The 25771-nt window shown below is 39.3% G+C and overlaps 2 protein-coding genes across 3 annotated transcripts in view; one reads left to right on the plus strand and one right to left on the minus strand.

The window, feature by feature from the left end:
• CATSPERE (catsper channel auxiliary subunit epsilon) overlaps positions 1–13910 on the minus strand; it is a 211963-nt gene extending 198053 nt beyond the window's left edge. The window contains exons 1-2 of one of the 2 annotated variants that reach the window (XM_056816065.1): positions 13808–13910; positions 10519–10622 (exon numbers count right to left, since the gene is read on the minus strand). The gene's annotated coding sequence lies outside the window, so the exon portion shown is untranslated. Of the gene's footprint in view, positions 1–10518; positions 10623–10909; positions 11093–13807 lie in introns of those variants that run through there. The other variant, XM_056816064.1, reaches the window with a different exon arrangement.
• A 24-nt stretch (positions 13911–13934) lies between these two features.
• Positions 13935–25771, plus strand: part of ADSS2 (adenylosuccinate synthase 2) — a 56671-nt gene continuing 44834 nt past the window's right edge. The window contains exon 1 of the mRNA XM_001377547.5: positions 13935–14419. Coding sequence (XP_001377584.4) covers positions 14237–14419 — 183 coding nt within the window. The 5' untranslated portion in view covers positions 13935–14236. The remainder of the gene's footprint in view (positions 14420–25771) is intronic.

Here is a 25771-nt window from a genome sequence, read left to right on the forward strand (position 1 = left end):
CAGAGTTGTTTTGATTTGCATCTCTCTGATTATAAGAGAATTAGAGCACTTTTTCATTTGCTTATTAATAGTTTTGATTTCTTTAACTGAAAATTGCCTATTCATGTCCCTTACCCATTTATCAATTGGAGAATGGCTTGATTTTTTTGTACAACTGGTTTAGCTGTTAATAAATTTGAGTAATTAGACCTTTGTCAGAGGTTTTTGTTATGAAGATTGTTTCCCGATTTGTTGCTTCCCTTCTAATTTTAGTTACATTGGTTTTGTTTGTACAAAACCTTTTTAATTTGATGTAGTCAAAATTATTGATTTTATATTTTGTGATTTTTTTCTAGTTCTTGCTTGGTTTTAAAATCTTTCCCTTCCCAAAGGTCTGACATGTATACTATTCTGTGTTCACCTAATTTACTTATAGTTTCCTTCTTTATATTCAAGTCATTCACCCATTCTGAGTTTATCTTTGTGTAGGGTGTGAGATGTTGATCCAAACCTAATCTCTCCCACATTGTCTTCCCAATTTTCCCAGCAGTTTTTAACAAGTAGTGGATTTTTGTCCCCAAAGCTGGGGTCTTTGGGCTTGTCATAGACTGTTTTGCTGAAGTCGCTTACCCCTAGTCTATTCCACTGATCCTCCTTTCTGTCTCTTAGCCAGTACCAAATTGTTTTGATGACCACTGCTTTGTAATATAGTTTGAGATCTGGGACTGCAAGGCCACCTTCTTTTGAATTTTTTTTTTCATTATTTCCCTGGATATCCTTGATCCTTTGTTCTTCCAAATGAACTTTGTTATGGTTTTTTTCTAATTCACTAAAAAAGTTTTTTGGGAGTTCAATGGGTATAGCACTAAATAGATAAGTTTGGGTAGGATGGTCATTTTTCTTAAGTTAGCTTGTCCAACCCATGAGCAATCAATGTTTTTCCAATTGTTTAGATCTAATTTTAATTGTGTGGAGAGTGTTTTGTAGTTGTGTTTATATAGTTCCTGTCTTTGTCTCAGCAGATAGATTCCTAAGTATTTTATATTGTCTTGGGTGATTTTAAATGGAATTTCTCTTTCTAATTCTTGCTGCTGAAAGGGGTTAGAGATATATAGAAATGCTGATGACTTATGCAGGTTTATTTTGTATCCTGCAACTTTGCTAAAGATGTTGATTATTTCGACTAGCTTTTTGGTTGATTCTCTAGGATTCTTTAAGTAAATAATCATATCTTCCGCAAACAGTGACATCTTGGTCTCCTCATTGCCAATTTTAATACCTTCAATTTCTTTTTCTTCTCTAATTGCTACTGCTAGTGTTTCTAGTACAGTGTTAATAATTAAATAATATTAATAATAAATTAATAAATAATAATAATAATATAAATATACATTTATATATAATATGTTATGTTATATATAAAAATATAAAAAACTAATAATAAATAAATAATAAAGTTTATAATAAAAAATAATAAAGGTGATAATGGGCATCCTTGTTTCACTCCTGATCTTATTGGGAAGTCTTCGAGTTTATCCCTATTGCAGATGATGTTTGCTGATGGTTTTAGATATATACTGTTTATGATTTTTAGGAACAGCCCTTCTATTCCTATACTTTCTAGTGTTTTTAATAGGAATGGGTACTGTATTTTATCAAAGGCTTTTTCTGCATCTATTGAGATAATCATGTGATTTTTGTCAGTTTGCTTGTTAATATGGCCAATTATGTGGATGGTTTTCCTAATATTGAACCATCCTTGCATTCCTGGTATGAATCCTACCTGGTCATAGTGGATAACCCTTGTGATGACTTGCTGGAGTCTTTTTCCTAGTATCCTATTTAAGATTTTTGCATCTATATTCATTAGGGAGATTGGCCTATAGTTTTCTTTCTCTGTTTTTGACCTGCCTGGCTTTAGGATCAGTACCATGTTTGTGTCATAAAAAGAATTTGGTAGAACCCCTTCTTGACTTATTCTGTCAAATAGTTTGTATAATATTGGGATTAGTTGTTCTTTGAATGTTTCATAGAATTCATTTGTGAATCCATCTGGACCTGGGGATTTTTTCTTAGGGAGTTCTTTGATGGCTTGTTCAATTTCTTTTTCTGATATGGGGTTGTTTAGGTTATTTATTTCTTCCTCTTTTAGTCTAGGCAATTTACATTATTGTAAATATTCATCCATATCACCTAGATTGCCGTATTTGTTGCCATATAATTGGGCATAGTAGTTTTTAATGATTGCCTTAATTTCCTCTTCATTAGAGGTGAGGTCTCCCTTTTCATCTTGGATACTGTCAATTTGTTTTTTTCTTTCCTTTTTTAAATTAGATTGACTAGTACTTTGTCTATTTTATTTGTTTTTTTCAAAGTACCAGCTTCTAGTCTTATTTATTAAATCAATAGTTCTTTGACTTTCAATTTTATTGATTTCTCCTTTGATTTTTAGGATCTCTAATTTAGTCTTCATCTGAGGATTTTTAATTTGCTCACTTTCTAGTTTTTTAATTTGCAAGCCCAATTCATTAACCTCTTCCCTTCTTAATTTATTTATATATGAACTTAAGGATATAAATTTCCCCGAGTACTGCTTTGACTATATCCCATAGGTTTCGAAAGGATGTCTCACCATTGTCATTTTCTTCAATGAAGTTATTAATTATTTCTAAGATTTGTTCTTTAACTAACCAGCTTTGGAGAATCATATTGTTTAATTTCCAATTAATTTTTTATTTACCTCTCCATGTACCTTTACTAATTATTATTTTCATTGCATTGTGATCTGAGAAAGTTGCATTTATTATTTCTGCTCTTTTGCACTTGTTTGCAATGTTTTTATGTCCTAATACATGGTCAATTTATGTGAATGTACCATGTGCTGCTGAAAGGAAAGTATATTCCTTTTTGTCCCTATTTATTTTTCTCCATATGTCTACTAACTCTAATTTTTCTAAGATTTCATTCACTTCTCTCACCTCTTTCTTATTTATTTTTTGGTTTAGTTTATCTAGTTCGGATAGAGGAAGGTTCAGGTCTCCCACTAGTATAGTTTTTCTATCTCTTTCATCCTTTAGCTCCTCTAGTTTTTCCTTTAGAAATTTGGATGCTACGCCATTTGGTGCATACCTGTTGAGTACAGATATTTCCTCATTGTCTATACTGCCTTTTATCAGGATGTAATTACCTTCCCTATCTATTTTAACTAGATTTATTTTAACTTTGGCTTTGTCAGATATCATGATTGGGACTCCTGCCTTCTTTTTATCAGTTGATCCCCAATAGATTTGGCTCCATCCTCTTACTTTCACCCTATGCGTATCTACCTTCCTCATGTGTGTTTCTTGCAGACAGCATATGGTAGGGTTTTGGATTCTAATCTACTCTGCTATTCACTTGCGTCTTATGTTTGAGTTCATTCCATTTATGTTCAGAGTTATGATTACTAGCTGTGCATTACCCAGCATTTTGATTTCTACTCCTGGTCCTGCTTTTCTTCTTTCACTATTTCCTTCTACACAAATGTTTGTTTTTAATCAGTCCCCCTAGTTCCCACCCTTATTTTACTTCACTTTCTACCCCCCTCCCTTCCTATTCCCCCCCTTATTTTCCCTGTAGTCTTCCTAAAATTACCCCCCTCCCACTCCACCAGTCGATTTGTTACCCTTCTACTCCTGTATAGGGCACAAATCTGTTCTCTGCCCCAGTGGATTGGATTGTTCTTCCCTCTTTGGGTAAAGTTCAAAGCATGTAAGAGTTGAATATTTCCTATCTCTGACCTCTTTACCCTTTTATTGTATTGATGTTCTCCCTCCTCCCGCCATGAGTCTTTGTGATGTGTAAATTTACCCCTATTTGTTTCTTTTCCCATTTCTTTTAGTATTGACCTCTTTTTTTCCTCATATATATACATATATATATATATATATATATATATATACACACACACACATTTTTGTATGCATACATCTATATACCTATTTATGCCTTGTCCTTTCTATACAGTTTGTCACTGTTCCCTCAAAGTGTAATTCTTCTAGCTACCCAGGTGATAACAACAGTTTTTTAGAGTTACCAATGACTTTTCTTACAAGGACACATATCATTTTAACTGATGGAATCTCTTAAAAATTTTTTTTGCATTGTTTTGTTTTGTTTTTCTTTTTTCCCTCTTTTTAAATTACCTTTTGATGATTCTCTTGAATGCTGTGCTTGGATATCAAATTTTCTGTTCAGGTCTGGTCTTTTCTTTATAAATTCTTGGAATTCTTCCATTTTGTTGAATGACCATACTTTCCCCTGCAAGAATATAGTCAGTTCTGCTGGGTCATTGATTCTTGGTTGTAGACCTAGTTCCCTTGCTTTCTGGAATATCATATTCCATGCCTTTCGGTCCTTCAGTGTGGATATAGCCAGATCCTGTGTTATCCTCACTGTGTTTCCGTGGTATCTGAATGAGTTCTTCTTGGCAGCTTGTAATATCTTTTCTTTGGTCTGATAGTTCTTGAATTTGGCTATAACATTCCTGGGTGTTGTCAGTTGGGGATTACGTACAGGAGGTGATCTGTGGATTCTTTTAATCTCCACTTTTCCCTCTTGTTCTAGGATATCGGGACACTTTTCCTGGATAATTTCCTCTAGTATTGTATCCAGGCTTTTTCTTTTTTCTTGGTCTTCTGGTAGACCAATGATTCTTAAATTGTCTCTCCTTGAATGATTTTCTAAATCCTCTGTTTTCTGGATGAGATGCTTCATATTTTCCTCAATTTTTTTCATTCTTTTGGTTTTGTTTTATAGTATCTTGCTGCCTTCTGAGGTCACTTAATTCCAGTTGTTATATTCTAGTTCTTAAAGACTGGATTTCATTCCTGGCTGTTTGGTCATCCTTTTCCTTCTGGTCTGATTTTTTTTGGAGGTCATCTTTCATCCTCTTTACCTTGTCTTTCAACTTCTTTGTCTCATCTTTCATCTCCTTTGCCTCATTTTCCAGCTGGTTAATTTTGACTTTCAAGACACTATTTTCTCAGTTTAGTTCAAATGCCCCTGTTTCCAGATGACTTATCTTAGTTTTTAAGTTCTTTACCCAATTATCTTCAGCCTCTCTTAATTGTGTTTTGAGTTCTTCCACAGCCTGTATCCAGTTTGCTGGGGTTTCTGCTTTATTGTTTGCTGATCCCTCCCCCTTTGTTCCGTTGGCTGTGTAGAAGGTGTCTATTGTAATTTATTTCTTCTTTTTCTGCTGTTTGCTCATATTTTCCCCTTCTTTGACCCCCCATATTTGTCTGTGCTCTTGCTCCTCTCCTTTTTTTTTGTTTTGGGGCTTTCTGCCAGTCTCCCCTCTTGGAGTTTTGTCTGACCTCTCAGTGCAGTCTCTGAGGGAAGAGTTTGAGATTCCCTGTCCTCTGGAGGCTTTTGATCAGATTAAGTTAAGCTGCATTGGACCTTAAGTGCTCTGAGGCCAAAATCTTCTGGAAGGCTGGAGGCAAATGGAAGGTCTCAGACACCCAGGCTCTCTCCAGTTCTCTCCAGCTGCTTTCCCACCGCCCGTGTTCGATGCTCTGAGCCTGGCACAGCTCTGCCTGCATGGTACACTCTCTAGTCCAGTGCCTTTGCCCGCCCAGAGTTTCCTGTCCTTGCTGGAGGCTGAGCACTCTGCGGGGATGGGGGGAAGGGGTCCTGGCCTTCCTGAGTTCTGAGGACTCCTGACGGGATTAAGTTCAACTGGTTTGGGCTAGATGTGCCCCGAGGCAAAAACCTCTGGTATGGCTGGAGTCAAATGGAAGGACCCAGCCACCCAAGCTGCCAGATCTTCTATCTCTCTCCAGCTGCTTCTCTTCTGCCCGTGTTGGATGCTCTGAGCCTAGCACAGCCCTGCCCGCAAGTTCTACCCTATAGACCAGCACCTTTGCCTGCTTAGAGGTTCCAGCTGCCTCTGGGGGCCCAGTGTTCTGGGTGTGGGGGGAGGGGTCCTGTGACCTTCCTTTTGCCTTCCCCTTAAACCCTCAGATTTCGGCTTTTGGGGGGGGGGCATACCTTTTGGATTGAATCCACAGGAGGGTTCCTTGCATCTGTTTTGTTGTTAGGTTTGATTTTTAGTCCCCTAGGAGCATTCAGTTTGTGATCAGTAAGGAAGGATATTCAAAGGTCTGAACTATTGCTGCTCCTAAGCTGCCAATTTGACTCCCTCCTTCAGGCCACTTTAAATGAGTCTCTGTGCATAATTTGTCAATCATGTTTTTAAGTTCTTTATTCGTTTGTTCAACTTGGCCAGAGACCTGGGGATGATATAGTGTATGAAATTTAGGAGTTATCCCCAGACATGAATAAATTTGAGATAACACCGAATTGGTAGAATGAGTTCCTTTATCTGAATCAATAAGTACTGGCAGGCCAAATTGATGACAAATTTCTTTCAAAAGGATTTTAACAACAAAAACTGCTGTGGCATGAGCAGTAGGAAATGCTTCAGGCCACCTGGTCAGTTGATCAGCTATGACCAGACAAAATTTATACTGTCCAGCTTTTGGCATAAAGTCAATTTATAGGTGCTCAAATGGTGTGTAAGCAAGAGGATGTCCACCAAAGGCTTTTTCTCGAAGGGCATGTTGATTAAAAGCCTAGCAGGTAGGACAAGCTGTACATACTTTGGAGGCAATTGTAGTTATTCCAGGTGCTATCCATACTCTTTTAACAGAGTCTACAATTCCTTGGGTGCCAAAATGACCATGTTTATGAATAGAATGACAAATCTGGTTATAGAAAGCTCTAGGAAGTAAGGGTTTGCCATCTGATGATACCCATATTCCATTTATCTGTTTTGCTTTAAATTTCTGCTTCCATTTTTCCTTGTCATTATAAGAAAAGGATAGATCCAAATCATCAGTAATTGTTAGTGGCATAATTAATTCAGGGCCTTCTAAGGCTGCTAGTTTTGCTGTGTTATCTGCTTGGTTATTTCCCCTGGAGATGGGGTCAGTGCCACCTGTATGTGCAGAGCAGTGAACGACAGCTATAGCTTTGGGGAGCTGGATGGCAGAAAGAAGTTCAGTAATAAGGTTTGCATTGGCCATACATTTTTCAGCTGATGTTAAGAATACCCTCTGAAGCCATAGCTTGCTAATGGCGTGACATATGCCAAAGGTATAGCAGGAGTCTGTGTAAATTGCGACGTTTTTATCCTTTGCAATAATGCAGGCCTGTTTCAAATCTGTGAGTTCTGCACCCTGTGCACTTACATTTGAGGGCAAGGAAACTGACCACAGAGTATCAAATTCAGTAACTACCGCAGCTCCTCTATAGTGCACACTATCCCTCATAAATGAAGAACCATCTGTAAATAATATTAAATCTGAATCATCCAAAGGGGTGTCCAATAAATTATTACAAGATTTATCAACAGTGGACACTAAAGATGTACAATCGTGTAAAGCTTCTCAGAAAATTGGTAAATCAGGGAGCAAGGTTGCAGGATTAAGAACTCCACAGAGTTTTTGTGTGATAGGTTCATTATTTAATAGGGTTATCTCATACCTAGTAATTGTTTGGTCATTAAATGCCCGTGTCCTATGTCTTAATAACAATGCCTCGACCTCCTGTGGGCACATTATGGTCAGAGGGCATCCCAATAGCAGATCGGTAGATTTGGTTACCAGTAAAGCTGTGGCAGCTACTCCTCTAAGGCATGGTGGTGCTCTTGCAGCTACTGGGTCAAGTTGGGCTGAATAATAGGTTACTGGGAATTGAACAGGTCCCAAAAGTTGAGTTAGAACACCTGAAGCTACCCCTTTTTGTTCATGGACATATAAGGTAAATGGTTTATCATAATTTGGTATGCCTAGAGCAGGGGCAGACAGGATAGCTTGTTTTAAATTTGAAAGAGCTGTTAGGTGTTCTGTTTCCAATTTAAGGGGTTCAGGGATTGAGTTTTTTGTGAGTGCTACAAGGGGCTTAGTGGTTTCCCCATAGCAAGGGATCTACTGCCAACAAAATCCTGTTGCTCCAAGAATAGCTCTCAATTGCTTTTTAGTGGTAGGTGCACTTAACTTTTGGATATTTTCAATATGCTTGGGAGCAATTAAATGGGACCCAGCAGAGCCAATGGAACCTCAGTATGAATCAGGTGTACTCTTCAATACATACGGGGAAGCTCCAGTGTCCAAAAGGCAATCATAATAGGTGTTATCAACCTTTAAAGTTACATGGGGTTCATTAGTATGGGGGAGGCAGTGGATAGGGACAATGGGCAGTAAGACATCAGGGTCTGGAAAGTTAAAGTTTATATCCTCTGATTCCTGTGCCCCAACCCTTCCCCACCCCCATACACCTTCATAATCTTTGGGTAATACCTTGGGCTCCCCCCTGAAGGGCAGTAGCTCCCTGGGTGGTTCGGGGGTAGGCTCCACTCAAAATATACTGCTGTGGGGTCATTTAGTATGAGTTATCAGGTGCCTGATTTATGTCCCTAGGATTATTATCAGTCCTAAAATTACGATTCCTGAAATCACCATCATAATTATCATTCCTGTAATTGTTCCTATAAGAGTTTCTCCAGTCAGTATAGTTCATCACTACCTGGGAAAAATTCCAACAGTTCATCATTATGTGGCCCTTCTTATGACAGAATTGGCAGGTAAGGGACTGATAGGTTCTTGGAGAAGGGCTAGCGCCATTGGTTGATCATCATGCCCTTTGTTTTGTTTTGGTTAGCAATCTTTTCCTCCAAAATTTTGATGTATTTTCTCAAGGTTTCTATGACATTATTAGCCTCTTCCTGTTTTTTCTTTTGGCCTTTAAAGACAGAAGAAGCAGTGTTTTGTAACTCCTCAAGGTCCATCTGAGGCCACCATGGACAATGCATCTTAACATAATCTTGGACCACCCTGCAAGAGTTGTTGACAAAATGTCTCCTTATTTGCTTAATATCTTTGTCTTTAGGAATATCAAGGTCTAGATATCAACCCCCAAGATCAATGTGATTATCCATGAATTATGAGAGTGTCTCATTTTCTGATTGTCTAAGCCTTTGAAGTTTTGACCATGCTTCTGTATCCTCAGAGCATTCTTGCATAGCTGTTATAATGGCATCCCTACAACGATGTAATTGCAAGTGGTCTGCGATACTGTTATAATTCCATGCAGGATCCTGAGCTGGCCAGTGTGATGCACTATGCCTCCAGACCTTGTTAATATGAGAGATGATTTTATTTTTCTCACGTTCTGTTAGAAAAGCATTGAGCAAATTTTCATCATCCTTATAGGATGGGTCATATTGATAAAAAAATATCAGCCATCTTCTTGGTCACAACCAAAGGTTCGGATTCAAATGAAGGTATATTATGTTTCAGTTCTCTAGTTTCCTGGGGAATAAAAGGAATATGGTATCTTAGGGTCACCACATCCCCATTGTGTCCTACTTTGGGCACTTCCCTTAATGGGAAAAGGCCTTCATAGTAGTCATCTGATGTCTGTTATTCCTTAGAAATTGACTGTGGGGATGCTGAGGCAACATGGCTAGGAACAAGTATGGTAGCAGAATGAAATTTCTTTGGAGTTGGGGCTGGTCGTGAGGTGGGAGAAAGGGCAGGAGAGGATGGGGGGGGGGTTAGAAGAAAGAACAGGGGAGGTAAGATCAGCCAGGAGTTGCAGAGCATGAGAGAGATGTTGCAGAGTATGAGAGAGAAGGGTTTGCATCTGATGTATACGAGAGGGGTGTCTCATCTCCATTTTGGGAGAAAAAAGGTTTGTCCTCTATTTGTGATTCAGGAGCAGGCTGGCAAAATTCAGACTTATTTTGGGTGGGATCAGTATTTTTCATTAGGTCATGTAAGTGTTTGAAATTTTTTTATTGAGTTTTCCTGTCTGCCTGCATTTCTGCTTTAATCTCTTGTACAGAGGCATCTTTTGTCTTAAGAATGAAGATCAGGAAAAAAAATGTCCTAGGATTACAAGGAGGAGGAGGGAATTTGTAATTTTACATGCTTCTAATTGGGAAAAAAGCAAAAGACTTTCATGCATGGCAGCATTTATGCTGCTTAGCATTTTGATCAAAAAAGGGAAAAATAATGTATATTTATTTTTTATTGATTTATTTTTCAATTGCTATTATTATAAGGGATGGGGTAGAAGGTGAGGGTATTTAGCTTATTTAATTTTTTATGATTTTATTGGATTTTTTTTAAAGGGGAAAGTTATTTTCTAGCTTTTAAAAAAATTATTTATTTATTTATTTCTGCCATCTAGTGGTAGCAAACAACCACTGTAGCTAAGCAGGAAAAGGGGAAAAAATAATAGAGAAGAGAAAGAAAAAAAGAGAAGGAAGAAAAGAGAAGAAAAAAAATCAGTGCTCAATATTGACGTGTAGTGGCCAAGAGGCAGCACTACAACTGGGAGGGGTTAGGGGTAGTTTAAAAAAAAAAAAAGAGGGCTAGGACCCTCCCAGCCAAGGCAAAGTGCCTGGTGGAGCCCAGGGGACAATCAGCTGTCCAGTGGGGAAAGGGGCTTTCCTTTGAGCTGTCTGGGGAAAGAGAAGCTTATACTCACCAGCTGGAATGGAGATCAGGGCAGCAGAAGTCACCGACAAGGTAGCAGAAGTGGCAGAAGCAGCAGCAATGCAGGGGTGGGGGCTAGGCTGGAACTAGCTCTGGCTAAGGAAAAAAAAAACCCAACAATGACTTTGGGACATGGGTAGGAGAAGCCAAGCCAGGTGTGACTAGGTTTCAGCACTGTAGTGGGCCTGGGATGCAGTGGCTGAGGCAGTGGGGGAGCATGCAGCTTATCTGGGGTTTGGCCAAGTTGTGGGCAGGAATGGTTAATCAGGCTGATTGGGCTGCTCTCCAGGCCCTGGGAAGGGAGTGGCTTCTCCACCAAGTCCCCTAAATTAAGGTAACTGGGTGTGGCAGGCACCAGGGTGTAAAAATACTCAAATACTCACAGCTGCTAGAGGCTTGGAAGGCAAAAGGAGAGCTACAGGAATGAGCCACAGCTGGGCGGCTGGAGAGGGGGTTTGAAAAGTACCAGTAGAAAAGCAGCTTTGGTTGCAAACCATTAGCAGTTTTAAACCGCTATGGTTGCTTGGATGTAACAGGGCTGCTGGCTTTAAAGAAAAGGAAAAAGAAAAGCAGAGTTCTAGAATCTCTTCATAGTCTGCCAAAAATGTAAAGATTAAAATTAATATCCAGTACTCCGAGTATTATATTTAATAATATTTATTAAATATTTATCTTGAAGTATAAGGAAGTAAAGCTAGCAAAAACCAAAACCTGCCCCTCCCTCTTCCACCATGGAACCTGAGAGCCCACGTGGGTGGAAACATAAATTCAAAACTCCCCCCACATAAGGAGATGTACAGACAGGAAAAGAAAAAGGGGATTGTGGGAAATGTAGTCTCTAGGGTTCAAGATTCTAAATCAATACACAGAGAAACCAAGAGAAACAAAATAAGACCAAAAAAAGAGTACTTAACATGACCACCTCCACCACTCCTATTCAGGATACTCAGTGGGTGCTTGATGATCCATTATTCAATCTAGGACAAAGGGTCAAGTTGGGAGTCTTTTGAAGGCAAATTCTCATGGGATGAAGGCAAATTTAGGGTTTCATAAAATAAGGTTGTCACACACAAACAATAAAACAGACTCATAACAGAAATAAACTGGAAAATGGTTTGTTTTGTCAGGCAATCAGGCCACAACAATTTCTTCTTTGGCTGTGGATTATGTTTTTCATCATGAGTCTCTTGTGTATATCTTGGGAACTTGCTTTGCTGATAATATATAGTCTTTTATAGTTGATCATCCTATAAAACATTGTATATACAATATTCTATTTGTTCTGCTCACTTCACTTTGCATCAGTTCATATAAGTCTTTTCAAGTTTTTCTGAACTCAACCTATTGGTCTAGATCAGTGATGGTAAATATTTTAGCGATGGGATGCTGGACCCTGCCTCTACCTCACCCCCCCCCCCTCAGACCAAGTGTCATGCCCTTTCCCCTTCCCCCATATAGGGGAGGGAAGAAGCACTCCCATTGGGCTGCTGGGTAGAGGGACAGGGGATGTGAAAAATATCATCAGACATGGTGGAGAAGGGGAGGGGAGCAGCTTTGTCCAAGTCTCTCTGCCTTTCTAATAATAAACTCTGGGAGAAGTGGCTGAATGCCCACAGAAGAGCACTCTGTGTGCCATCATTGGTACCTGTGCCATAGGTTTGCCATCACTGGTCTAGATCAATAATTTTCAAAAACATCTGAATTGCTTAAAAATAAAAAGATACTAGTCTCAAAATCAGAATGTGCATTATGGAAATCTAGTTCAAGTCATACCCCCAAAAGGCAACAAACACTTATTAAGTATTTACTATGTTGCCAGACACTGTGCTACAAAGAATCTTCATTACAACATGCCTGACAAAGTCTTTTTGTTTTTGTTTTAATTAGAATGTACTTAAATCAAGAGATTATGGATTTTGTAAATGCTGTTGTTGTCCATAACTTGTAGAGGCAGTAGAGAAAAGAGTGCTATAGGTATAAGAGCACTGTCAAATCGCTTAACCTTTCTAAGCCCCACTTTCTTCATATTTAAAATGTGGGAAGTACCTGAATATTAAAATAATATAAGCTATGCAAAGTATTTTGCAAGCCTTCATGACAGTTATTAATTGTAAACTTTTGCTGATAGGAACAATCTTATCTACTCAAAAGAATCTTGAACTCTGCATCTTTTATTTAATTCTAGCAAGAATAGGTACTAACAAGTCAGTGTTACAGCCAGCAATTAAGTACAAGCTATGGGAGCAGATAGTAACAGTCCCTCCCCCATTCACCATTGGTTGGTTACTTGAGAGTTACACTATTATCTCAAAAGCTAGCTAATCTGAATGCACAATTTACAAACCCAACTAGCCTAATTATTCAGGCAGGTTTTAGCTAATCAAAACAAGGATTTGTTTCAATCCTTTCTATTAACATATACTATAACCTTTTATGGAATCAACCTTTCAGTCTTGGTGTCTGCTTCAACTGACTCTGGTTTTGAGGAAATGGGGCTTAAACTGGGAAAACTTTAACTTGTTTTAATCAAAATTTAGGTAACATGGCCGGACTTCTTCCTAATTGGACTCCATTTTGTAACTTTGTGAGAGGAACCCACCATCTTATCCTGCTCCTCACACTTACCTTCTGCCTACTGCAGAAGAGTGGTAAGGGCTAGGCAACGGGAGTTAAGTAGCTTGTTAAGGCTCACAAAGCTAGGAAGTCTCTGAGATCAAATTTGAAGCCAGGACCTCCCACCTCTGGGCCTGGCTCTAAGTCCACTGAGCTACCTAGCCACCTCTTTTAACTTCCCTGGACTTGTATTCTCAGCTATAAAATAAGAGAGCCTTTAAAGAAATCCTGAAGTCTTCCTTTCCCTTAAAAAATGTTATTATTCCATGTCACTCTGTCTTGAGGTTATTAAACTCTCTCCCGCCCCTTCTCCCTCCGCTAAAATTTGTTTAATCTTTTATTCCTTCAGAAATCTGTTTGTTACTTGTTTCTAATTTTAGACTAACACAACCGGATAGAAATCGCAGAAAGCAGAAGTCGAACCTTCTTAATTATTGAACTTATTCCTAAGCGCAAGAAAACAAAATTGAATTGTCTGGGAAGCAGGAGTCTGAAAACCTCTGACAGCTTCCTGGTAATCTCTCTATGGTAACACCTGCAAACAGAAGATACTACAGTCCCCAGAATGCACTACTTCACAGAGCGCCTGACAGCAATTGGATGGATCATGCGACCAGTTTGCATTGCATGCTGGGAGTGGTCTGGGCGTTGGGGCCTTCCTCCCTCACCTCTCCAGTCTGCAAAGCCGGGCGCGGTCTCAGGGGCGGGCGCAGGGAGGAGGAGGAGAAGAGGGAGGAGCGAGGATCTCGGATCTCGGAATGTGTTCCATGCTCCGCCCCTGCGCCTCTTCGATCTCACAATCATTGGAGCGCGAGACGGGGCAGGGCGCCGCATCCCGGGTGGAGGCGGGGGTTGCCACCGCCCCTTCCCCCGCCTCAAGTTGCTGGCCGTCCAGCGTGGGCCAGTCATGGCTCCCCGTTGAGGGGGAGGAGGAGGGAAGAAGGGCGGGGCCGGGACGCTGGGTGGTGGCTGCCCCGGCCGAGGGGCGGGGACCATCCTCGGGCTTCTTTTCCGCTCCGCATGTGTGGCGGTGCCCGCTTTGGAACCGCGCTTGCTTACCGTTTGTCCCTTCCCCTGCGTGTCCAGTTGCGACAGCCATGTCGCTCGCCGAGGCTGGCCTCGCCGTGGCCTCGGTGCCCAACGGAGAGTGCGGCAGTTCCTTGGCTCGGTCAGGAGGGAACCGAGTGACGGTGGTGCTGGGCGCGCAGTGGGGCGACGAGGGCAAGGGGAAGGTGGTGGATCTGTTGGCGCAGGACGCCGACATCGTCTGCCGCTGCCAGGTGAGAGCGTGGGTCGGGACAGCGGAAGGGAGGCAGGAAAGGGTCTGGGGTCCTGGCCACACTACCCCCTCAGGCCCTACAAACGGCCCTCGGATGCGCGGCTCTGGCCCCTCCTCGCCGGTATGCGGGAAGAAATGGCGGGAGAAAGGGCGCGGGAGCCGAGGGCTGGGGGCCCAGGGCCCAGCCAGGAGGCAACGGGCCTGGGGGACTGGAGGGACAGAGCTCTCTCGTGGGTGCAGTACAGGGCGCCGCCCAGACCCAGCGGCGTTAGGGTTATGGGCTCGCCCTGGCATAGGCCCCGGAGCCCTCCGAAGGCCACCCCTCCCCCTGCAGTCTTTTAGGAAGCCGCTCCTGGTGTCTGCGCCCCACTCTTCGGCTCAAAGGGGAAAAAATGTATTGCTGGAATGTGAATTGGAATAATAAAATCCCGTGATTGGCACGTTTCCATTGCGTTTCGTTTTCCGAATGACTTTTGGAGTACTCTTTTATAAATTAGCTCATTTTGTGCGATGTTGGTTCCCTTGTCTGGTGAAACCTCGGAGCCCTTTTCCCCTAATAATGCTTTCAGGTGCACAAAATAAAGAATGCAGCTTTCATTACAAAGGAAACTACTAAGTCTAGTTTATCGAAATATTCTGGAAAACTAGGTAAGAGCCCATGACCTGCGGGGAAAGAGTCTAGGTCATGTACTTTCCAGCAGAGACACGTGGTCTTTAGGGTTCCTTCTCTGTATTTTGCTTTTGTGGAGATAGTTAGGCTAGTTAAAAAGCTGCCAACTCTGGGACTCGATTGGTTTCATTTTCCCTTCCAATCGCTGGATCCTAGCACTGTGCTTTCCACACATAGTAGGGACTTAATTATGGTTTGCTGTCTTAACAGGTCTACCAGTGCCAATTTCTGTTGGTTGGCATTAGTTAACAAGCAGCTGGGCACTGGATAGACTGATGACTGATGGTCAGGAACCTGAGTACACAAATTCGCTATTTACTTAGCTGTTTAACCCTGAGTGAGTCACTTTTCCTCTTTCTCCTTCAGTTTCCTCAACTCAAAATGGGAAATAATAATAGTATTTACCTTAAAGGTATTTGAAGGGATCTAGTGAGAGAATATTTGTAAAGTGTTTTACACATAATAGGCACTTTTTAACTTGCTTGTTCCCTTCCCCATCCTTAGCCTAATAGAAACTTTTAATAATGAATACAGTACCGAGTTACAAATTAGAGCATGGCCTCATGCTTGAAGACTTGTGCTGGACCAAGGTCCAGGCTATTCCAGTTACTAACCTGTGTGTCCATGGGCAAATTGCTTCTTCTCTGTGGGCCTATTTTTCACTTAAAAGGTGAGGTGAACTAAGAAGTTCCTTTAAGGTCCCTGCTAGCTCTAACTCATGTGAAACTTTCACCATCTTATCGAAAGTAAAAACTAGAAGAAGCAGTCAGTCAGTAAATGTTAAGTGCCTATTTTGTGTCAAGCATTGTGGATGAGAAGAAAGGCCTAACATTGCCCTGCCCTCAAAGAGTTAACAATTTACTGGGGAGACATGTTAAAAAAAAAAAGGAGAAGGGGGCAGCTGGGTAGCTCAGTGGATTAAGAGCCAGGCCTAGAGATGGGAGGTCCTAGGTTCAAACCTGGCCTCAGACACTTCCCAGCTGTGTGACCCTGGGCAAGTCACTTGATCCCCATTGCCTAGCCTTTACCACTCTTCTGCCTTGGAGCCAATACACAGTATTGGTTTTTTGTTTTTTTTTTTTTTAAAGAGAAATGGGGTGGTGGTGAGATTACTCTGCTAGGGCTGGGGTGGGAGGATGATGAAATCATGCTGCCAGGATAGGAAATGATCTGAGGAAGTGTGAATTTCCTGAGTTGATTTCAAATAGCAAAATGATGAATTTTTGGAGTTTGATGGTAGCCAGATGGAAAATGATGAGAATTTCCCGAGTACCATCTTTAAATTAAGGTGGATCACAGTGGAATTCCCAGAAGTCTACCTGAGGAATGGGCTCCATGGCCAAAGGGTGCTGAGGAGGTATGAGATAACACCAATGAAGACAATGGAAATTGAAAGCTAAATGTTAATAAATTGTTTATAGTTGTGCAGAGCTTCTGTGAAGTGGTTTACATTATTTTAACTTGTTTCATAGTAGCAATACCATGCCAAGTTTTAGAAGGATAGTATTTTAGCATCCACTTGTTTAGGAAAGCCTAGGAAATAAAGCCTTCCTAAAGAGAAGGCAAGCAAGCATCTGCCTTTTGTCACTCTTAACCGCTGCTTAAGCAGTTAATTAATTACAGAGGTTCCTAATTGGAAATAGAAAAGTTAGATAGACAGGGGTAAGTTGAATTATTGTAGAGGGAAACAATAGGCTAATCTTGACTCAATGCTACTAAATAAAATGCTTTAATTTACTCTTCTGTAAACTTGCATTTCTCCTTACATTTTTGAACATGGATTTAAATCTTTATACTCTTTCCTTGACCTAAATATAAATGAATCACATGTACCCTATACTTAGCATTGTAAAGTGCTATTAGCCTCCTCTTAGGTCTTTGAAGGTTATGCTCCCTATAAAAAAGTAAAGGTTAAAATTACTGGAAAATATTCTAGCTTAATCTGTAGAATACTTTCCAAGTTTCCCAGTATAAAAATAATCAATTTAAAAGATCATGATAAATTTCTGGGCTTGGAGTAAAGAATTAAATTATTAAGTGGGGATTAAAAATTATACAAAATTTTCAATTAAGTAATCATTTGATAAACTATTTGTAAGGTCCTGTAGTAGGCACTGGAAGTACAAAGACAGAATCAGCGCCTGCCTTTTAAAAGTTGATAGATGATAGAGTAGGAAATAATACATATTAGTCCATGAGAAAATAAAAAAATAATAATTTGGGGGGGGGGGAATTAGGTTGTATCTTGGAATACTTGGTGTAGAAGTAAGGAAAGGAACTAGGTATTCCAGAAGATAAAAGTGAGGAGAGTATTTCTGGTACTTCACTCACTGGGTAAATAAGGAACATAACCTTTTCTCAGTCTTCAAATTTCTTGATCACCTTTCTGTAGCCTTTATCACTATCAATCAGTGTCTTCCTGGATACTGTCTTCTCAAGGTTTTTTGTGACACTACTTTCTTCTGGTTCTACTACTATCTTAACATTTTTGTAATCAGTCTCTTGTTGTGTCTTTAGATCATGCCCACAAACTTGAGTGCCCCTCCAAGCTTTAAGACTTCTTTTTCTCTAGGCTATCATGCTGCTGCTTTGGGTTCGAAATTGTCTTCTATGCAGATGATCCCAAAGCTATATATATATATATATATATATATATATATATATATATATATATATATATATATATATCCTACTTTAATCTACTACTGATTATCTGAGCCATCTGCCTTTTAAACAAATCAAATATATAAATTGGATGAATAGATGTCATGAAATCAATATGTCAAAAAAAAAAAAACCCTCATCCTCCTCCATTCTCTTCTCAACTTTTCCTTCTGTTGAGTCTCTCTCTAATACATTCTTCATTGCACTTATCTCACTGCCTCACTCTACAAGTCTAGTATTTTATTGACAGTCATAGCATCTCTTCATTTGGGTCCCTTCTCTCTAGCCACACAGTCCTGTGTCCTCTTCAACTATCTGGATTATCTCAGTAGCCTGCTGGTTGATCTCTCTACTTCAAAGGTTCCCCATTCCAATTCATCCTCCTCTCAGCTGCCCAAGGGATATTTTGAAAGTCTGATCATGCCATTTGACTATTCAGTTAAACTCCAGTTGTTTTTTGCTACTTGGAGGGCCACATATAAAATCCTTGGTTTGGAATAAAAAGTTCTTTACAATTTCCTTACCTTTCTAATTTTTTTTAATACTTTGTTCTCTTTTATGGACTCTTATTATCCAGAAATATTAGCTTGCTTGCTATATTGTTCACATGCAACACTCCCATATGTCTAAAAGCCTTTATTATTCTTCAAATTTAGAATGCCTTCTCCTCTCTGACTCCTGGCTTCTTTAGACTCAATTTAAATACCCTACCTTTTTCCAGAGACCTTTGCTTGCTAACCCCCTACTGTGTCTAATCCTTTTCCCGTCCATTAATATTGTATATTATCTTGCATGTACATGATTGATGTCTCATAATATGAGTTTCTTGGGAATAGGAACTTTATTTTTATCTTTCTTTGTATCTCTAGCTCTTAGAGTAGTGCCTGGCACATATGTATATATAGTAGTAGTAGTAGTGGTAGTCTCTCGGTGACCGAGAATGACTATTGTCTTTGTGCATTATCATCTATTGATGTATCCTCATGTGGCTTTGAAGTCCAAAGACTGAGGCACAAAACATTTAAATTCTTGTTGACTGAATAAAAGTTATATAGGAGCCAAATTATGAAGAACTTTAAAAATACTTTTTTTTTTAAAAACCCTTTCCTCCCGTCTTAGAATCAGTACTGTGTATTGGTTCTAAGGCAGAAGAGTGGTAAGGGTTAGGCAGTGGGGGTTAAGTGACTTGCCCAGGGTCACACAACTAGGAAGTGTCTAAGGCCAGGTTTGAACCTAGGACTTCCTATCTCTGGGCCTGACTCTCAATCCACTGAGTCACCTAACTGCTTCCGCTCCCCCCTCCCTCCCCCTTTTAAAAATATTTTAAAGAGAAATGTGTGTCTTTTGAGGCATTGGTGAGCACCTTGATATTTATTAATATCAAGTTAACTGTAGGTAGGATGGATTAGGGAAGGGAGAAATTAGAAGTATGAAAATTAGATGAATTAGGGAGCCTATTGCAGTTGTCTTTCTTGCCCAGAGCAAATTCAAATACTGAAAGAACTGAAAGATGGATTACTTAGTAACTATGTGATATATTTAAAAGATTATGGAAAGTAACAGAAGTGGCACAAGATTTCAGAAAGGGCAAATATGATTTTTTTTTTCTTAAAGAGAAAGGAGAAGAGTTAAGTCTGAAAACTGGTATTGAGTTTGATTTTGATTGGTGGGAAAATTCTAGAATAGGACATTAAAGAGAAGATTGGTAGAACCAGCCACCTACCAAGTCATCATGAAGAGCCAAAATAGCTTCCTTCTGTACAAATCTTGCTTTCATTTCCTTTTTTGACAGGATTATTTAATAATTAGATGAAGGGCATACCGTATATATGGATTACATAAATTTTAGTAAAACTTTTTGGTCAAGTATATCATACTTTTCTTTTATAGAATATAAAGAAATATGGATTAATCAATATAATATTTTTTTCAGAATTGGTTTTATGAGCAATTCAGTAGTAGTAAGTAATTGGTCTATGCAAGTGTTGGTGAACCTATGGCATGGGAGCTGGAGGATGCTGGAGGGGCTACTCCCTTTCCTCTCTCCACACACACCTAAGGACATTTCACACATCATCTGCCCCTCTGCCCATCAGCCCAATAGGAGTGCTTCCTCCCATCCTGTCTGGCTTAAGGGGGAGGATTCACATGCAGTTTTGCACAGACATTCTTGTCTCTAAAAAGTTCTGGGCTTCACTGCTCTAGGCCATTGTGGGAAGTGAAGGACCCAGAAATATGTGATTGGCTTTGTGCTACTAATTGGTCTCCTTCCCTGATCTGTTTCAGTCTCTATATTCTGTACACTGCTGCTAGAGAAGTTTTCCATAAGTTTGCATCAGACTGTCATTTCCCTATTCAGTCAATTCCATTGACTTTTTATTGTTTCTAGAATAAGATATAAACTCTACTGGTTAGATTTAATCTTTATAACCTATTTATCCAACCTCTTCACATGTTCAAAATGGAACTCATCCTTTTCTCTAAACTCTCTCTTCTTCCTACCCCCTACCATCTTCCCAATCACCCAGGCTTGGAACCCAAGTATCCTCCTTACAGGTAGCTAGATGTGGCGGTGGATAAAGCATTGCACTTGGAAACAAAAAGTCCCGAGTTTAAATACAGCCTCACTTATTAGCATGGGCAAGTCGCCTAACCTCTGTGCACCAGTTTCTTCATCTGTAAAATAAGGATAATAACAGCACCTGTTTGCAAGATTGTTGTTAGCTTCCATCTTAGAATCAATACTGTGTATTGTGAATGTGAATCTAAGATCTTTGGGCCTGGCTCTTAAAACTCTGAGGCACCTAATAGGCCCTGTGTGATAAATTTATAAAGCCATTTATAAACCTTAAAGTGCTGTATAAATGTTAGCTTTTCTTAACCACTACTCACTCATCTCCCCTCCTTCCCAGCATGCAATTGGGTTACCAAGAGCTGAGGTTTTCTTTCCTCATATTTCTCCTGACACTGCCACCATCCTAATACAGGGACACCATCACTTCATGCTTTGACTATTGCAATAAGAGTCTGCCAGTTGGTTTCCTTCTCTCAAATCTCTTCCTTACTTTAGTCCATCTTCCATTCAGATGTCAAATTAAATTTCCTGAAAGCATAGATCTGAACATGTCATTCTTCTTCCTCCCCCCATTCAGTCAATGGTATTAATATGAATTCTCTACCTAGCTTTTAAAGCCCTCCATAATTTGGCCCTTTCTTACCTTCCCAGGCTTCTTATGCTTTCCCCTTCCATACTATGATCTAGTGATCTGGCATCCTTGATATTCCTTAAATGAGACACCCTATCTCTTGACTTGTCATTTTCATTGGATAATCTTCATACCTAAAACTCAGAATCTTCGTTTAAGATGTAATTCAGGCACTCCCTTCTGTGTGAAGCTTTTCATGATCAGTTCAATTACTAATACTTTTTTTTATAGTAGTTTGAGAGTATTGAATTACTTTGCATTTACTTTTAAATATATTTAATAGAATATGTTTATTCTGTTCATACTTGTCTTTGTTGACTTTCTTGTTGGAATGTAACCTTTTTCTCAAGTGGGATTTTTTTTTCTATTTGTGTCTCAACACTTATTAGTTTTTTAATTAAGAACTTGCTGATTGATTATTGTCAGTGACTTTGAAGAAGCCAAAGATAACATGCTCATTAAAATTTCAGATAATACAAAGCTATGAGGAATAGCTAACACACTGGATGACAGGGTGCAAAAAGATATTGATAGGCTGGAATGTTCAGCCACATGAAATTCATGTAAAGCCTTGACACTTGTTTATCAAAATCAACTTCAGTATGAGGTCAGGGGAGGCATGGTTAGATAGTAGTTTATCTGAAAAAGAGTTGGGTATTTCAGTTGAAAACATTCAACGTAGAATGGTCAATAGGGTGAAGTGGCAGCCTAAGAAGGTAATTAATGGATTGCATTAAGAGAAGCATAGCTTAGAGGGGAATAGGAAGGTTATAGTCCCATTGTACTTTTCCTTTATAAGACCTCATCTAGAGTATTGTGTTCATTCTTGGCACGCCATGATTCAAAAGCACTTTCATAAGCTGGCGAGTATCCGGAAGAGGATCCAGGATGGTTGGGGATGTCATGAGAATTAGTTGAAGGAATTGGTCATGTTTAGCCAGGAGAAAACTTGGGGACATACATGATGGTTGATAGTTGTCTTCAAGTATTATTAGGTTATGTGGAAGAGAAGTTGGACTTATTTGTTTCATTCTTTTATTCAAGGAGAGACCAAATGATCATCTGTCAGATATATAATATTGGGAATTTTTCATGTCTGGATTCAACTAGAAGGTTGTTGAGGACCTTAGCTAGAGTAGAGTCTGTGAGTGGAGAGAAAGGAGATAAATGAAAGGGATATGGAAATAGAATCTTAGCAACTGATAGAATATGGACATAAAGGGAAAAGGAAGGGATTTGGCGCCAAGTTTTTGAACTTGGGTGACAAAGAATATTGGTGGTCCTCTCAACATAAAATGAGAACTTTGAAGGGCTGCATTGTGAGATGACTGTTTTGGACATATTTAGTTGCCTGAAGGACATTTTGTTGGGGATATCCAGCAGACAATTTATGTGGCACTGAGAAAAGGTGTATCCAAGGTTCAAGAGGCTATACCTAAGGATAATGATTTCAGGGGAGAAGCTAATTTTCTGGCATAAGAAGTTGGAAGTTTAAGAGAAAGATTTATTATGTCTGAGGGTAGTTTAGATTGTAGGGGGCATGTAATACCTATATCAACTCCAGTAAGTTAAAAACCGTTATATATCTCAGACACAATTCCCTAGGATTTTTAGAAGTCATAGGTAAAAAGTTCCCTAATTGTTGCTGACAGAAGCACATCTCCCTAGTATAAATAGTTAAAAGAACAAAATAATAAACAAGCCCCCCATCCCCTTTAATTGAATCAGGTTCTGTTAATCTGGATGTGTTGAAGTTCCTATAATGGTGATGGCAAACCTATGGCACGTGTTCCAAAGATGGTACACAGAAACCTCTCTGTGGGTACATGCATTAGAGGTAGTTACTAGAAAGGCAGAGGGACTTGGGCAGATTTACTCCCTTCACCCTCTTCACTGCATGCTTTCAGCTCCTTTCCCCAGCAGCCCAATGGAAGTGTTTACTCCCTCCCTGAGCAGAGCACCTGGGTCACTATTTCCCTTTCTCCCACCTCTGTGGGGGGAGGGGAGCATGCTGTGTCTAAAAGGTTCACCATTACTACCATATAATTTAATTTATAGTGCAAGAAGATAGAAATAATGGGCGATTTTTTTAGTTGGCTATTTTATTTTTTAAAACAATTTTTTATATTGTATTAAATCATTCAATATTGTATTCATATGCTTCCCCCTCTTATTCATGTTCTTAGTTTTTTCCATTATTTGTTTCATCATTAAAATTTTTCTTTAAGAATCAAGGTGATATGAAGATTAGGTTTACTTTGATTTATTTAGATGCTCATATCTTAGTTTTTATATTCAGTCAGTATATATTATTGCCAGTCACTAAATGCCAGGGATTGTGTTAGAGGTAGGACTTTATTTTATTTTTCATTTATTTATTTATTTAATTAATTTAGAATATTTTTCCATGGTTACATGATTCATATTCTTTCTCTTTCCTCTTCCCTCCCCCCTCCCATAGGCAATGAGCAATTCAACTGGGTTTTACATGTATCATTGACCAAGACTTATTTCCATATTATTAATATTTGCCATAGAGTGATCATTTAGAGTCTATATCCCCAATCCTAACCCCATCGAATTATGTGATCAAGGGAATGTTTTTTTTCCTATTTCTACTCCCAGAGTTTTTGTCTGGATGTGGATAGTGTTCTCTCTCTCTTTTTTTTTTTGCTTGCAAAATTTATTTAAATTTATTTATTTAAATGAAATTATTTAAATGAAAATTTCAAAGATGATAGGTTTTAGATTTTATTGAAGGCAGCAACATCCATGGATTGCATGTAGTGTCCAAAGGCAGTTATCTGTTCCTCTAGCATATCAGTTCCAACTTTATCATCTTCAACTATACACTGTATCTGAAGTTTCTTGATGCCATATCCCACTGGAACTAGTTTAGAAGATCCCCAGACCAAGCTATCTGCCTGAATGATTCTGACACACTCCTCCAATTTTGCCACATCTGTCTCATCATCTCAAGGTTTTACATCCAGTAAGAGAGAAGACTTGGCAACAATTGCAGTCCCTCAGAATTGTCCTATATTATTGCATTGCTGCTAGTAGAGAATAGTGTATCAGTTAGAGGTAGGACTTTAAAGACAAAAGTCAAATATTCCTTGGCCTCTAAGGAGTTTATAGTTAATTTCTGCAGACAACCTATACCTATTTTGAGTATGGCCAAGGGACTTTTAAAAAAGAGGGAAAAGCACTAAGAGCTGAAGAGATCAGGACCTTTGAAGGAAATGAAGGATTTGAAGATTTTAAATGTCTTCTCATGTTCACTTTTTCCCCCCTTTAAATGGGGAGAGTTTTAAAAAGTAAGCAGTACATGACCATGTGCTCCAATCACATATAAGCATTATGAAGGAATGAAAGGAAGACCCTTAGCATGTTGGGAAGATTCTCCTGTGGAGTATGTATTGGAATATATGGAGAAGAGCAGCACAAAATAAACAGGTATAAATAGGTTGTTGGGAGAACAGTCCACATGGGTAAGATAAAAGTGCCTTGGATGGATCTTAAGGGGCATATGGCAAGTTCTCCCCATGAGAATGTTATTAAATTTTCTTTGATATTTAAAAACAAATAGCTTATTTAAAATAGATGCTAAATACATTAGAGGTAAATTTCAAAGTACTATGAGAATTCAGCGGAGGAAGAAAATAATCCCCTTCAACCAAAGGCAGCATTTATGGTTGACCAGAGAAGGTAAGCATTTGTGGTTGGTTTTCAATAATGGATAAAATTTTAATTAGAATTGTGAGGAGAGATATTATATGTATGTAAAACTGAAGTAAAGGTTGAAGAAGTGGGAGAGCCTGAAAGGGGTTTTTCGACAAAGCATGGAGTAATATGAAAAGTTTGGAAAGCCAGGTTGAAGCCAGATTATGGAGAGCTTTGGATGCCCCCTTAAGGGGTTTAGATATTTTCCTTAGGTCAGGATGTGGAGCTCACTGAAGATTTTTGAACATTTGAGAATTGTACATTAGAAAACTGTAAGGGAGTGTGACAGGAAAGGAAGAGACATGCAAATTCTTAATGTAGTGTTGTTGAGTTGTCCAACTCTGACCCTGTGGACTTTTTGACCATGAGGTTTTCTTGGTAGAGATAGTGGAGTAATTTGCCATTTCCTTCTCTAGTGTGTCCCCATTTTATAGGTGAGGCGATGAGGCAAATAGAGGTTAAGTCAGTTGCCCAGGATCACAGGCTGTGTCTGAGATATCTGTCCTCTGCAGGAGCTAGCTGCCCTAATGTAGTTTGGCAAGAGCTTCTGAGGGCCTGAACTTGACTGATTGCAGTGAGAGTGGAAAGTGGGGTTGGAGGAGCAAGAGAAAAAATGTGTGAGAGAATTGTATTTGTTTGTAGAGAAAAGTGAGGGAGGTATCAAAGATATGTTCGAGGTTTTGGATCTGATAAACTAAGAATTGGTGTTCTTCACAAAAATAGAGACGTGAGGAAGAGGAGCAGATTTAAAGGATAGAGAGGATATTCTTGTACACATTGAGCTTGGAATTTTTTTAAATTTTTAAGTTTAAAAATGATAGTTTTTCCTCCTTTCAGAAGGAGCCTGAAGAGAGTCCAGAGTCTTAGGGAAAATACAGTAAGAGGGAGGTTTTTGGAGAAGGAATTCAGAAAAGGAAACTTAAGGAAGAGGTTAGAGAAGTAGAAGAATGAGGAAGGAAGTGGTCAACAGTGTGAATTACTGCAAAAACAAAAACCATTTGAAGATATGTGAATTAATTCAGCCGTTCTGAAAGACAATTTATAATTCTTTGACCCACAGAACATGCTGCTAGGTATTACCCCCAAGACC

The sequence above is a fragment of the Monodelphis domestica genome, chromosome 2 (genome assembly GCF_027887165.1).
Source record: "Monodelphis domestica isolate mMonDom1 chromosome 2, mMonDom1.pri, whole genome shotgun sequence".
Taxonomy (NCBI): Eukaryota; Metazoa; Chordata; class Mammalia; order Didelphimorphia; family Didelphidae; genus Monodelphis; species Monodelphis domestica.